The 16468-nt window shown below is 36.2% G+C and overlaps 1 protein-coding gene across 1 annotated transcript in view; it reads left to right on the forward strand.

The window, feature by feature from the left end:
* The window catches only part of LOC105054487 (uncharacterized), a 32837-nt gene extending 17419 nt beyond the window's left edge, over nt 1-15418 (forward strand). The window contains 15 exon segments of the mRNA XM_073245242.1: nt 281-517; nt 3286-3357; nt 7362-7426; nt 7527-7598; nt 7698-7800; nt 7887-8018; nt 8155-8298; nt 9534-9567; nt 9570-9640; nt 9718-9765; nt 9833-9910; nt 9992-10105; nt 11759-11955; nt 12122-12191; nt 14837-15418. Coding sequence (XP_073101343.1) covers nt 281-517; nt 3286-3357; nt 7362-7426; nt 7527-7598; nt 7698-7800; nt 7887-8018; nt 8155-8298; nt 9534-9567; nt 9570-9640; nt 9718-9765; nt 9833-9910; nt 9992-10105; nt 11759-11955; nt 12122-12191; nt 14837-15025 — 1626 coding nt within the window. The 3' untranslated portion in view covers nt 15026-15418.
* Nucleotides 15419-16468: the final 1050 nt, after the last annotated feature.

Genomic DNA, 16468 nt, shown 5'->3' on the forward strand with positions numbered 1-16468 from the left:
GCTATATTTTGTCTTTATTTATCCAACTCTTGGTTGTCAATTACATGTTCCTTCTTCTGTGGACTGTTGTAATTAGGTGGGTTTGATATTTGGTTATCAAGATCTAGATATTTTCGTTTCTTTCCAATTACCCTTTTTTTGTGTTAATGCCATTGATATATTTTTCTTTAATGCTGTAATGTTGATTGTCTCTCAATGATGTGTGATACTTTAGGCATGGATCCTACACAACCTTGCTAAATGATGTGCTAATATTTATTTTGGTTTTGACTCTAAACAGGCAGTAACATGGTTCTTTGCTCGATGGGTTGATACATATTTAATGCCACTTGATGCTACCAAAGGACAAATTAGCACACCAGGTCATGAACATGGGCAGCCACATGGATATAAATTGTCTAAGAAAATTTTACTTAGTTTTGCTGGAGAGCATAATCAAGGAGTGCTTGTCCTTGATACCATTGTCCGTATTTCCATGATGACACTTAATTCATACCCTGGGGAGAACGAACTGCTGGTATTATTTCCACTTAAAGTCTTTCAGATTCTCTATTAACTCATAGTTTAAGGCGAAGGGCTTGCTCCCATTGTGATTATTGTATAAACCTGTGATGTTAATGTTTTTATGAAGGCTCCCAAGTCCCAACACAACAAGTTTAGATCATATTCTCTCTCTCTCTCTCTCTCTCTCTCTCTCTCTCTCTCTGTCTCGTGATGGAGATTAAATATCAGCTAAGTAGGAGGAAGATGGTCATTTCAAGTATTGTGATTTCACTTGCCAAACATTGTTTTTGGTGCTAGACACACACGAAGATAGGTTTCTAAGAAGACTTAGATTATCATGTAGAGTTGATGTGTGGTTGGAGAAGTAATTTTTGTCTTGATGTTTAGTTTTTGTAGCTTGGTGGATTTTTTCTCCTCACATTTCCCAGTTGGACAACAGAGGGATAACTACCTTTTTTAGGTATACATGCGGTCCATGAACAATGATTTTAGTAAATAACATAGATATCATATATACATTACAATTTGTTGCGAATATTAACATCGTACATATTCAAATATTGATGCCCTGTCCATTATTATTATGTACAAATAGGGGTCAACACCATGTTCCCAATATATGAAAATTTTGGTTTTTGGTAAATTGTTATTTATTGATAATTTTAGACATGTTCCATACTCGAAGAGTATTTTGGCCTCTTATGTGTTAACATTTAGATAATGTTAATTGATCTTCAATGAAAAAATAGTTTTTTTTTTTTTCTTGTAGAAAATATATGCTTGACATGTATGAATGAAAATATATGTTTGACATGTATGGATAAAATTACTTTTTATAAAACATAAAGATTTATAGAGTATCCTATCAGGACCAACCATGTTTCATTTGAAGTTTTAATGCATATCTGTTCAGGTTTTTCTTGTTAACAGATCAAAGTATACCCATATTTCAAATGATGTAACTGCTGATCTAATTTTCATAAAAGGCACTCCAAATTCCTATGTTATACAAGCTGATCTTCTTTGCAACATCTGCTTCCAGTCTAGGCAACATAATACCAGGTTGCCTTGATTTGATATTTCTTTTTGTAAGGTTCTTTTAGTCATCAGTAACAATACCTAAAGTTCCTTTCTCATGTGTTTGATTAGCTTGCTCACTTTTGGTCTGTTTCTAGTTTTGAAAATCAAGCAATTCTGTATCAAAGACTAGTAGTCAGCAGGATTCAATATTCTTCTTACAATTCTGAATAATATATAAGCTTCCCTTTATGGAAACAGCTAAGGAGATGACATTTTGTATTACGATTTTTACGCATGTCTTATACTAGTATGGATGTGCTAGATCCAAGTTTCATGAAGGTGACATGCTTAATTTATCCAACATCATGATGACTCAAGTGAACTCCAGAGAGTTGATGACATTATGATGATGCGATCACTGAGATGTATTCATGTTTAAAGGTCATTGTTTTGTGCATCGATCACCTGTGTAGCTACTTAATACTTAGTTTTGCATATCAGTGGTTTGCTTGCTATAAAGAAACAAAGTACAAACAATTGTTGTGGTTTTTGTGTCTGGACTAGGTTACCTTTCCAAATTTAGGTAAGGATCTAATAGGTGTGCCCATTTCTTCAAGAAAGGAGATAAATTTGACTTCTGTTTCATTTTACTTACTGCTGTTTCTGGTGTAGCACAAGTTTTACAATGACAGCCTATCATGTCTAAGTTTGGAATTTATGATCATTTACAGAACCGTACAAGAAGAGATGCAAAATAACCATTGCCCTTCCTTTTGTAGTTAAAATGATTAACCCCTTAAACATACTGCAGCCATAAAAGGTCCAAGGCTTCTGCCTCGATGGGGCTCACTATGTGATGCATTTCTCCTTCACTGGCTTGTTCATGAGTGTCTAGGTGACTATGGAGAGCGTCGCCCTAATCTGTCAGATTATGTACCTCACATAAACCTTCTCAATGATTATCTGTAATATACGCACAAGATCTTATTTTAGATTCTTAGAGATGGACTTTCTTCCATGGACAATATAAGATGGTCTGGTTATGTTTAGGTGATTATAATAACAGCTCCTCTGGTGATTGTATGGTTTAATGTCAGTGAATATTCCCATGCACATGTTAAGTTTCTTTTTTCTCTGATGTAGAAACAGTTGAAATGTTTTATGTTCCAAGCGAACGAGGGAACAAAACTCTTGCAGAATTTAAGGACTTCTAGTAAGATAAATCTGAATTTCATACTTAATCTGGTCTGCCAGCTCTTTATGCTTTCCTTTTCAATGCACTCTTGCATAAATATTGAGTTTTGTGTGTCCTTATCATAATTAATTAATTATAGTAGATAATCTATGATCTTTTAAGGAATTTGACATCATGCAGTGCTCGGTCTCTGTATATAGTTTTTGATGCCTGTGGCATGTGTTTATAATATCTAGTATTTTAGAAACTTTAGAGAAAGAGTTTCATTTTGACCTAGGCATCCTATATGATCCATTTCTTTTCTTTTTCCTTTTTTTTCTTGGGTGAAACTATCTATTGACCTGAGAAATAAATTGAAATTACAAATATTTTGTTTAATGTAGCAGCATTGATTAAATCCAAATTCTCTCTCATATCTGGATAACTATTTTGGTTATTAGGTTAGGCAATGATTCTTTATTAATTTCATAGCTACTGGATATAGTATATTAGTTCATATTGTTGTTTTATGGGCAGTTGAAGACATTTATAATATTTATATATTTATTTTCCTTTTGTTTTGGCAGGCAGTCACATGTCAAAAACTTTTTGTAGCACTTGTTCGAAGGAGACATATCTGTGTTCACCTTGTTGGTTTGGTGAGTGCAGGGTTAGAGTGTACATTTGTAATACATTTTCCTGTCCCTGGAATTAATGTCTGTAAGATTTAGATGTTTCCCTTAACTAAAAAGGTAAACTATAGAATGGATGTATAATGATGTGATAGAGAGAAAAAGCCAAGAACCATGGTCATAAACTGCAAGTCATGCAGTTGGATGCTGAGCACACTTTCCTGGTATATCACTCATATACAGAAATTATAATGTGCAGTGTTGCAAATACAAGGATGCGACTTGCCTTTTATTTGATTGCTTTATCAAATATATGTTGAAACTCTGGTGTGATAGCACTTTATTTTTATCCACTAACATTCTATAGGATTCACACGAAACCATAAAATGTGTTGAAGATGTCTAACTAGAAGACAAGAAATCAAGTAATCAAAGCAGCACACCATGGCTTAGCAGAATAAGTCTTCTCAGAGTTTCCTTAAGTTCTCAAGTTCAATGAAATGAGTCCTTAAAAAAAAAAAATCATGAAATCTTCAAGATTTCCTTATTGTTATTTTCTGGAATTCTGACCATTAGCAAACAAATCTAGTCCATCAAACATATCATAGAACCTTAGTTGCCTGATTTGTTTGTCTGCTTTATTCTTTTCTTCTTCATTTTCAAACTTAGGCCTCAAGGTAGGCTGAAAAATTCTGTTTCATGGTTTGTGTGCTTTGGTAGAGATACATGTTCAAGTTGAAATGGAGGTCTAATTTCATGAGAAAATAGATGATGAAGAAAAACTAGTATATTCAGCCAAAGAAATATTGGGTGAAAGAAGTAAAAAAGATTCAAGCAAGCAAGCATATTTATTTAGCAAAACAAATCACCTTTATCTAAATGCTAGTGTGAACAATATCATAATTATTTGTTTTGGGACAATTTATGATTAACTATGTGATCATGGAAAACTACTAACTTTGGCAAGATTATAAGAAACAGTGCAAACCAAACTTTGATTTTATTGAATATGGTAGCTTGACCATAGTAATGTTTCCCTTTACATATGTGTTCAACAATATCATAATTATTTGTTTTGGGACAATTTGTGATTAATTATGTGTTCATGGATAACTACTAACCATGCCTTAGATCATAATAAACAACACAAACCTGATTATGGTAACTTGACCATAGTAATGTTTCCCTGTACATATGTGTTCAATGACTAAATTATTGTGCATTTTTACCCAACCCTGCCCACCATTACAGTTGTCATCATGTAGTGGCATAATTGTACTTTCTTAAACTCATGTTCTTGCAACATGTTCATGTTGCTGATGGAAGCTGAAAGTCCAATTTAAATTACTTTGGCACATCCATGCTTAGATATTTTAAGCGCACCGAGTCTCATCTACTCTAAAAAAAATTCCTCCCAATGTTGACAACATATTCCCTTGCGTCATGCCAAATTAATAGACATTGTTTAACGCTGGTTCATTAGAGATTGTTTTATTAAAATGTGTAGGTAATGGTATAAGATGTGTGCTTATTGTTTGAGGTTGAAAGGACATTTATGTGTTTTGGTAATCCAGACAATGTTTCTTTATTAAATAAAAGCAACATTTGCCACGAGGAATACTCTGCAAGTCTAGGAATTATATAACATGCTCCCATTTGAGTGTGCATTGTTGTGTTCGCCATGTTTTAGTGGGATTAGAGAGGAATGCATGATGAATGCTTAATGAATCCATAGCCACAAGCAATGATCATCTTTAACTGTAAGCAACAATCAGGTTATCCAGTGCCATCTTTGAGTGTCTTCTATTTCTGTCAGTGGCTATGCCATAATTTCAAGGATTCTCTTACAATTTCGGTTAAGACTTTTGTAGGGTTTTCTCCCCTTTTTACATGACCCTGTGCCATGGAGAATCAAGTCCTTAGTTCTCTGTATTGGTGACCATGCAGCATGCTTTCACTTGTGTGCACTATTGTGTTTGCCCTGTTTTAGTGGTGTTGGAGATGAATAGATGATGAATCCTCAATGAAGCCATAGCCACAAGCAAATTTATAGAACTATAACTATATAAGCAGCGACAAGATTAATTTCTGCCATCTTAAAGTTTCTTCTACTTCTGTTGATGGCCATGACATGACCCATTTGGTATTCTCTTACAATTTCAGTTAGACTTTCACAGGTTTTTTTCTCCCATTTTTCATGACCCACGGATGCAGAATCAAGGCATTCTCGGTTCTCAGTATTGGTGCCTCTATCATTTTTGCACATTGCCATTCCTTGTGAATGAATTTTCCATCATCTTATCCTCTCCTTTGAACCTCTGATATTTAACATCATCTGTCCTAATTTAAGAAATATCTCGCTTGAGAGTATATTGCAAATCCAATTGAACGAACAGGATTTAGGAAAGAAACAACTTAAGGAATTTACAAAACATAGACAATTATACTGAATAGTGTTATAGTAGGTATCAGGATGGAGAATCAAGGCATTCTCAGTTCTCGATATTGGTGCCTCCTTTTATCACTTTTGCACATTGCCATTCCATGTGAATGAATTCTCCATCATCATATCCTCTTCTTCGAGCCTCCAATATTTAACATCATCTGTCCTAATTTAAGAAATGTCTCGCTTGAGAGTATGTTGCAAATCTAATTGAACGAACAGGATTTAGGAAAGAAACAAGGATAAATTATGTTTCTAGTTCCTGAACTAAGTTGGGTTTTCTTAAATGATTCATAAACTACAAAAAGCTAAAGTTTAGTCTTCGAACTATCTGAATCGGTTTAATGTTGCTCTCAGGCGTGATTTCGGCAGTTCTCTTAGTGGAAGTCTGATGTGGCAATCTTCGGTACTTGTATGGAGTACTCTTTGCTTGCATGGCTCAACTGTGCTGACATGGCTTAAAATATTTTGAACCACGTCATCTTCTTCCCCAAATTTGTTGACATAGCCCAAAATCCAATTTCATTTTCTTCCCCAAATCTCTTATTTCCCATCTATCTCCCCATCCATCCCCTCCCCAGATCTCTCATCTCCATCTCTCTTTTTCTCATCCCCCAAAATCCCAACGAAAAAGAAGAGAAGAAAATTCCTTCCCTCCATGGTCCCATCTTCCTCTTCCTTCACAACTTTTTCTTCTTTATTTCTCATCACTCCATCTCTAAACTCTCCCCACCACCCGCTTCTCAAATATCTTATCTCCCATCTCTCTTTTTCTCATCCCCAAAACCCCAATGGAAAAAAGAAAAGAAAGAAGAAAAACCCTCCTTTCCTCCATGACCCCACCCTTCTTTGCTCGGTTCATCTTCTCCACTCATCTCCTATCGTCTCTTTTCAACACCTCTGTCAAGCCGGCATCGATTTCATCATCTTCTCCTTCCATTCCAAACCCTCCTTTCCTGCATGGCCCCATCCTCAAAGAAGAGAGACATGAAGATAATTAGAGAAAAAAAGAAAATAGGAATGGGGAAGAAGAAATAATTACTGTTTTTGCCACATCAATAGGTTTTTTAAATTTTAATGCCACATAAGCCCACATAAGCACCGAAAGTTGCCATTTTGGACTTTCGATGAGAGAACCACCGAAATCGCATCTGAGGGCAACATTAAACCAGTTCAGATAGTTCTGGGATTAAACTTTAACTTTTTGTAATTTAGAGACCTTTTAAGAAAACTCGACTTAGTTCAGGGATTAGGAATATAATTTATCCATTTAAGAAAATTATAAAACATGGACAATTATACTGAACAGTGTTGTAGCAGGTTCGAGCTGATACATAATTAATACTATTGAAGAAGTTTTAAGGGCCTAAGTTTACTTTTTTTTTTTTAAATATTATTATAAATATGAAAACCATGATGGCACTAGAAGGAGCCATCTCTTCGCGTATATGAAGATAACTCCAATTGCATGCCAAATTCTATGGAGAGCATCTTTTCTTCGTTGAGAACAACCTTTTATGGTTTCAATTGCCTCTTTTACGTGTTATGTGGCAGCTTTTTCATGTAGTGTTTTCTGTATTTTCTGCAGGATTCATGGCTTGATCTTGCTAGAACCTTTGCAAATGAAAGGACTTTGTTTGCAATAACATCTCGCTGCAAGTAGGAAATTTGACATCAATTTTGTTTTAAAACTATTGTTCTTGTAAATTTTCATGTAATTATGACAAGCTTTTCTGGCTATCCAACTTACCATCCTGCAGCGCTCTCTTGCACAAACACTTGTTTGTGCAGCATCTGGTTTGAAAGATTCAGAGGCGTCCAATCAGTAAGTCAATTTAAGCAGTTGATCATTATTATTTAATTTTATCTAATGTCATGGGTTAACTTACATGTCCTAGCCATATTGGTTTTTGAATGTTTACAGGTACGTGAGGGATCTTATAGGACCAATGACGGCATATCTTGTAAATATATCTAGTAGGAATGATCTGAAAGCTGTTGCACAGCAAGCAGATGTGATATATATGGTAAGTCAGTAGGCTTGCAATGATGCATGCTCTTTTTTGTTTGGAAGAGCTGTAGAGATTCTTTTTAACTTTGAGGATTTCTATAGGTCTGTTGTTTGTTGGAAAGGTTGAGAGGTGCAGCTAAAGCCACTCAACCCCGAACTCAAAAGGCTATATTTGAGATGGGTTGTGCTGTGATGGCCCCTCTGTTAACTCTTCTAGAAATATACAAAAATCAGGTACTAATTGTGGGTCTTTGCCTTTCAATTGTATTAAGCAGTTTAGATGTCAAAGGTGCACTTCAAAATCATTAAAGGATGCTAGTATATTGCCAAGCAGTAAACTCCATATTTGTAATGCTGGTCTACTTATTAGTCTGCAGTTGTGTACCTGATTCTTAAATTTATGGTTGATTTCGTTGATGGACAAGTCATATTTCTCAATGCTAAAGAAACTTCCATCTTGGTGAGCTTTTGCTTGCGGCTGCTTGAGATTTACTCTTCCCAAAATATTGGTAAGGTAAAGTGTCTTCTTTCTCTATTTATAATATTGATAATATGATTACATGATTCTGGAGTTTTATCTTATCATATAACAATTTATGCACCCTTTGTTGTATGCTAGAAATTTTGGCAACAGTAAAATTTAACAGAACAAGATTAGTAACATTTGATGAAGGATGAGGTTTCTCTGTTTTCTTGTTCACATGTCTGCTGATAATTGTACTGCTTTTTATGATAATAATGATGTAAGCAGTCCTTGTCTACGTCTTGCAAAGGAAAGAATGAAAACACTAGTTGAGTTCTCATGAGCTCACCATGTTACTATTTTTTCCTTTTTCTTTGTGATGTCTGGGCCTCACCATTATGTTAAGCCTAGTTTCATGCTCCAATTCATGATGTTCCATCAAATAATGTATATTTGTGGACATTTAACATAGCTAATACTGTACACTAAAATTATCAAAGAGGCAAGATGAATATCATCAACTTCATAAAGGAACCACTGCAAGAATAACCTAATCCTAGCAAGTTGTCTATCTGGCTAAAGGGTCTGGATGTTAGTATTCAGAAAAGGCACCAGCAATGACATTTTTAGATCACCTGGAGAAATAAACTGAGATGTAACTAGCAAGTTGGAAAGTGGTCAGACAAAACCAGCAGCAAATCATGGAAATGTAAAATCTCAACATCGACTTTTATATACTAGTATTGAGGGAGAAGGCTGGTTGAAAAGAAATGTTAGCCACATTTTCTATGATTCGAAATTTAGATCTATGACCCAGAATATATTTCAAACCTTACCTCTTTGGTTGGTCAAAATTTGATTATCCGTCTAGCAGTAAATCATGAATCTGTCTCCAGAGCTAAGCCATTATTAGAAAGACTTGTTGGAGGTCTCACTGCATAGAGAACTAGGAGAGGCCCACTACTTGATTGGCAAACAATGTGTCAGTTTCATGTGGTAGGTCTTGGAAGCAATCACAAAAGACACATGAAAAAGATCTCATCTTGTGTTACCCTTAACTTGAGAAGCAAGACATGGAAAGATGCACTAGATTTGCTAATGGAGGGCAACAACCTGTTGTCTACACTTAACAGGTAATAGTGTCTCATAAAACTCTGATATTATAATGACTAAAGATTATGGACTCTGTAGTCTGTACGTGTAAACATAACAGTTATATACCATTTATTCTAGTGGAACTATATGCCTCCTTAGACACCCCTTACATGTATATTTTGGCGTCCCAGATCTCGCTGTCTCTTTCTTCTAGCTTGCGGAGTGAGCACAAGCTGAAAAATACAAGGATTTGCGTGCTTTGCTTCAACTCCTTACAAATATCTGCTCAAAGGATTTGGTATTTACTACTTTTTAGTTACATATGATTTTGAAAACAAAAAGGTTTCCAAGTCCACATTATGAAATATGGTGCAGGTTGATTTTTCAGGTTCCGATGAGTTAGACAGCCCAGATATTGCTGAGGTAACTTTATGGTAATTTTTGCTGTAATTTCACAGGTCTGGAAATCTCTTACTACTATGTTTTACAGGTCATTTATGCTGGTCTGCATATTGTTACCCCTCTGATATCTTTGGACCTTTTGAAATACCCTAAACTCAGTCGTGATGTAAGTTTTAGTAAGATTTGATAATAAATTAATTCTGTTACTGTGGAGAGCTTATGGCTAAATTTTCTGTCCCATTTGCAGTATTTTGCACTTGTCTCACACATGTTAGAAGTGTACCCTGAGAAGGTTGCTCGGTTAAACAGGGAAGCCTTTGCACATATAATTGGGACACTTGACTTTGGGATTCACCATCAGGTATGTTATTTTTCTTTTAACTAGATGCATTATAGTTTTGATTCTTTTGCTGAGTGGGAGAGAGTTTATTGATTACAATAGTGTTAAATTATTGTCTATTGCATTTTTTTTTTCATTTTTTGAGATCGATTTGTAATGCTGCGATTAATGGCCTATGCTGTTCAGTGGTTGCTATGTGAAGACCATGATCCACGGCACATTCTTTTGATTAGGTTATTTTTATTGTTGGACTGCTTGGTAAGAAACAATGGTTTAATGGAAATCTTCTGGCGAGAAGCATGAGCACACATGCTCTGCATCTTCGTCTTCATATGATGCTGATGCTATGGGGAGTCTTAGATACCTATTTCCAGCAGTCACCTCAAAGGAAGTAGGAGATGCTGATAAAGGGGGCCTTTAGTGCCTCCAACTAATCTATGTCGACATGTCTGTCCCGTTTGTCAACTTGTTTATGTATGTATTATGTACCCTATGTGGCTGGACATTTGTACACAAGGCCTAGCTTTTCCAAGGCTCTTATGAAGGGGATGCACCCCCTTGAAATGCAGAGAGTGCTTGGAGGAAAAAAGAGATAATATGTTAACCTGTGGTACTTCAATTATTGGCTCTGATTTTTTTTTTTGTTTAAATAAACATACAACAGAAGTCTAATAACAACAATTTCATAGATGGGTAGAATTGTAAACCATTGATCAAGTGCTCCTTTGTCTGAAAAATCGTCTTGCACATGCCAGTAAACTTTGTTTCATTTCATGGGACACTTACGTTTATCTGTGCATCAAATGTCCCTCCCTCTTGTCTATTGAAAAAGATGTTCCTCACTCGTAAATTAGTCACATGCATCATACCTCCGTTGAACCAGTTACGTGCAGCATACATGCCAAGTAATAGGTATCAGCATGTCATTATGTAAATCCTTTTTTTTCAAAAAGAAAAATGATGGTAGATTCAATTACTTTCCAACATTTTGGTATCAAAGCTCTCTGTTATCTTCCCTTGTTTGTGAAGACTAGGACACTTATCATGTGATATTGGTTTACTCTGAGAAAACCTCTTTTATTGGATATGACCTCAGCATTGCATCGGTGGTGAGGCAAGAGTTCTCTCAGTGAGATCAGTTAGACTGTTGCTAGAACCTCTTTCGACGTTTGTTGGTATGATGGAGGTTCCAGATATCCTTGCTCAAAGCCTAATCTTTTTTTTCTTTTTTCTTTTTCCTTTTTAAAAAAAGTATTCCCTTCAATCACCAGTGAATTGCCAGGCTTCACTTATAGGATTTTTTTTTTGGCTGCGGGGGAGGTGGGGGGTGTTCTGTATGCATGTCTTATGACTACCTGAGGTCACCACATGTTTGGTGCTTCAAATGCGCTTTGTAAACTGAATATTCAACTTATGATGTCATGTATGCTTGAAGAAAGAGATTTGGCTATTAAGGGTTCTTTAGTAAGTCCAGTCCATAAAATTGTGTGTAAATATAAATAGCCAAACTAGTGATATATAATTATTGTTGGTTTTGGGAAGTACATGTATAGAATTCAATTTCTGTACGCGCAAATGCATTTTTTTTAAAAAAATGTTTGTGTAATTTCTACCTGTGTGGTCACACATAACTGCATGAGCACTGCTGTTAATTATGTGTCTGTATTGTCGTAGGATGCTGATGTTGTTGAGAAGTGTCTGAGCGCAGTAAATGCTCTTGCTTCCTACCACTACAAAGAGAGAAATGCAGGCAAAGAAGGATTGGGTGCACAGACCACAGATTCTCATGGTTTGAATGGGAATCTGCAGGACAGCATCTTGAGCCATTTCTTGAAGCTGCTTCTGCAGTTGCTATTATTTGAAGATTTCAGGTTAGGACTTTATGTCGACTGCTTTAGAAACAACACGCAACATACTAGAATTGAGAGAGAGTGCACATTTTCATCATTAGATATCTTGAATCCTAGCTTTGTGTCCACTACTAGTAGATTCTATCAAATTAACACTTTTGATCATGGTAATGTGTTGTTTTCACAGAATGGACCTTGCTGGTTCTGCAGCAGACGCTCTGCTTCCATTACTTCTGTGCGAGCAAGATCTGTACCAGGTGCTCTCTCTCCCTCTCTCTGAGTGCATGGTTACCTATCGATGTTATTGGCTTGCTGATTAAGACCAAAAAAATGCATATGCCTACTGGAATATGGGAAGCTAATAGTCTCTTAGAAGTTAATGGGTCATCTTCATTATTTAAATAGCAAAACTGCTTTTGATTCTTTGTTCTTCTTCTTCTTTTTTATGTTCCTCAAGGCTTATCACAATTCACAAGATATAGTGATGTATTTGCATCCATTGAGAAGCAGCCCATCATGACACCCCATGGAATGTGACATATAGTGTTAATGTCTTTGAGGATCAAACACTTATATGTCCATTCTGTAATGATTTGATCCATGAAGGGGCTAGACTAGGGGTTACCAAGGCTTAGGTTGTGACAACCATGAACCTGATTTTTAGACCTTGAGCTAGGTCTATCAGAAGTAATAAACTTTTAAGGTTACATAGTTATTTAGGAATTATCTTGTTAAATGTAAATCTTGCACAAAGAAGCTACATAGCTTTTGTGGAACTTCCCCCATTAGTTTTGTAATCTAGCAGCCCATCTGGTGTAGGGGCATTTCTTGTACGGTAGGCATGGTAAATGAACTCGTTATGTTTTGACTGTTATGATGCTGTTATATAACTCACTGAACTGGTCTTAATAAATTTTATTGTTATGATGCTGTTATATCTTATCATAGACAAACATTTCAAATCAATCATGTTTGTGATTGGTGAAGTTATTTAATTTTTTTGGTATGATAATCATAGTCACTAAATGTGATACGATATTAATATGAAAAGAAACATTGTTTTTCTTTGCCAATTGTAAAGGTCTTGTCAAACCATTCTTGTCTAGCATCCATTCAAGTGTTCTCCTTCTCTAGTGTTTACAATATATTGTCTTGAAATGTTATACCTGTTTTGATGTTATTATTGTTAACTAAACGTGTATTTCATGGACAATCATTTTAGTTATTTAGTTGAAGTTAATTAATAGTTTTTTATGATGTCTTGCACTTGTACACAAAAAATAATGTTGATGTTATTTAATCACAGTTGCCATAGTAAGAAGACCATAATTACAATTTCCAGAGTGAAAATTATGATTAGAAAGATAGGATATAGAAAAGAGCAGGAATTTCTTTATCTATTACAATTTTGACTAATCCATTCAAATCTTGGCAAAAAAAGATAGCCTACCAATGTTATTTATTAGAGAATGGTTACTCAATGCATAACAATGGGACAGTAAACACTTTCCTGTTTGAGAACTTTCTGATGGATCTGGCAGGATTGGCCAGAGAGGGAGCACGCGGGGAGGGGGTGGTAGAGCAGAAGAGGGATAATATCGGGGTCAGGGCCCATTACTGGAGCAATCAGAAAGAAAGACATTGGGAGGTCCCTTTTTGAATCTTTTGTGTACCCCCTAGTTCCCTCATTTTCTTCCCTGCATGCTATCCCTCTCCAGCTAATCACCAGATCTGGCAGGATTTTGCCAAATGCCCCACAAGGGAGTTGAAATCAAACAGTGACTACCTTTCAAAAAGAAAGAAAAAAAAAACCAAACAGTGACTAAGAAAGGAATTCAAACAATTAAGACCCTGTACCAAGAAAAGTGAAATAAAAAAGAAAGAAACTAAAAGAATGAATCAAACATAAGTTCCATAAAAAAGTAATGAGCAAAAGCCTAGCAAGTAATGAAATTCCAAAATATCCCCATCAAAATTCCACCTACAAATCATGCATGATCAGAACAAGTTTCCTGTTTTCCAGAAACTTCAGCCTGTGCCCTGCTAGAGTAGGAGTAAAATAAAAGATTGGCTGAGCTGTGAAGCAGCTCGGCAGTGAGAAGAGAATGGAAGAAGAGGGGAGGAGAATGCAGCTCGGCAGTGAGAAGAGAATGGAAGAAGAGGGAAGGAGAATGTGGGATGAAGAAATAAATCTGTACAAAGTGGGTGAACCCAAACTGATAGGCTGAATAAATCTAATGTTATGGTCAAGTCCAATCGCTAAACTCAAACTTGGCTATGGCATAATGATTGCTTGACCACCCGTTTTTAGAATTGGGTATAAATTGGGAATTTTTCCTATGTATTGCTTTACTGAATACAAAGTACTGATGTGCCCACTTATTTCTCTTTCCTGTCAAAATCTGTAGAACGGCACCACATATCTGTTCTCTTTCCTGTCAAAATCTGTAGAACGGCACCACATATCTGTTATATTCAAAAGTCGTCAGTTTTTCATGTTCCAGCTGAGGCTGATGGAAGAACTGACTACAGTATACCAAGGTGGACCGATGAACCTATTGGCATAAATTGGAAAACATTTGCATAGATTTCTGTACTGAATACTAAATAACATGAGTATCACAATACTGATATACCCACTTGTTTCTTTTTATTGTCAAAATTTATGGGATGAGGCTGCACATGAGCATATCTATTATAAGAACTTCGATTAATGTACGCCAACATAGACCACTGAACCCATAGGTATAGTGGAAAACATTCTTAAAGTTTGCTGTGCTGAATAGTAATGATATTGAGTATCGGAGTACTGATATGCACACTTGTTTCTCATTCCTATCAAATTCTATGGTACAACGCTGCATGTCTGTAATAGTCTTGCTCGTTTTTCATGCTCATGCAGAGGCTGGTGCAAGAACTTCTGGAGAGGGAGCCAAATCCTACTATGAAGACGAGACTTGCAAGTGCATTTCATTCTCTCACAAGCTCAAACCAGCTCTCCTCATCGCTTGACCGACCAAACCGCCATAGGTTCAGAAAGAATCTCCATGGATTCTTAACTGAAGTTTCAGGCTTTATGAGGATAAAGTGAGTGGCACAAGTACAAGATGGATTGGTGGATCTTTTCCGATCACATTGTTGGTGCCTCATCAGAGCTCACGGTTCTACAAAAGTTTTTGGAATTGGTAAAAGTGCCACATAAATAGGAAGGAGGATGATACCGTCAATGATATTGCGGGACTATATGGCTGGAGGTCTTCAATGTGATAACTTTGTAAATTTAGAATGGCTGAGAATTCCGAGGGTTCTAATCACAATGGAAAAAGATGGTCTTGAAAATAGTTTTTCACCTTCAGCCCTTAGAAAGCACGTAAAAATATTGCATTATGAACTATTATTGCAGCAGCAATGTATTCCTTGTTTTGCTTCAAACAGAAACTATACTCTCAAAAGAAATCGTGTGACTGATGTAACTTGGTTTTAATTTGTCTTGCAGAATTCTGGTGGTCAATAATGGTTGGAGCACCATCCAAACTTCCCATCTGGAGGAGAGAGGAGAGGTGCAACAATTTGGCTATAGTAACAATTATTATAATATTCGATATTGCAACTCATTTTTATAGTCGTTGCTGCGACCCCCCAACCCAACGTACACGCACGCACCCCGCTTTTTTTTTTTCACCTTCGATTGTGCGATTCCACTCGTAGGATTTTTGTCTACATCACTGAACTCGATCGGTTATCAAGAAAGATGAAAAATTCCTACGTGCTTGAGCTTGGAGTCCAGGGAGTCTCTCCATCCAATTGACCCCACCTCTATATCCTTGGCCATGAATCCAACAACCTAAAAAGGGGGAGAAAAAATAAAAACAAAGCAATAGGTGCATTGAAAATGGTAAAGCTATGGGGTGCATGTCTGATAAATCAATGCTTTATTTGATTTTTGAGTATCTGTATGTTAACTTGTATATAATCGTCCTGTGTGTTTATTAAACATGTGTTTTTTTCATCAGTTAATCATTAGACTTGATTAACTGGCATTCATGAATGTCATCCTTGTCCGCGTGTATATGTTTGTATCTTTTATCGTTTGCTTTTTTTTTTTAAATTTCTTTTGGGTGTGACCAAGCTTGTCAGAGTTAGTCATAACAGGGTGTTATCAATTTATTAATCTACTGGAACTCTTAAAGAAACCCGGGAAGCTGTGATTCTGCTGCCCAAAGTCCTTGTACGATGGAATCAGTTCCAGTTAAGCTTCTAATGCAAGCTCGCTTAAATGTGATCCGATGGGCGAATACCTGTGTCCAGCTCCAGATGCTATTTTTATCAGTAGCATCAGCTATGGAGGCGGGTTCTGGTCAGGTACAAGTCAACAACTCCCGTGGATATATTTGTGAGGCATTTTATCGAAGTCTCAAATAAAGCACTGTTTCACTGGGGTCTTTTGAAAAGATTTTGCACTTCAAATTATTCCTATCTTGAGGGGATCTGTTTACATTGTTTGTTCAGGATTGTTTGGGTGGATGCTCGTGTG

Source organism: Elaeis guineensis, chromosome 11 (genome assembly GCF_000442705.2).
Source record: "Elaeis guineensis isolate ETL-2024a chromosome 11, EG11, whole genome shotgun sequence".
Classification (NCBI taxonomy): Eukaryota; Viridiplantae; Streptophyta; class Magnoliopsida; order Arecales; family Arecaceae; genus Elaeis; species Elaeis guineensis.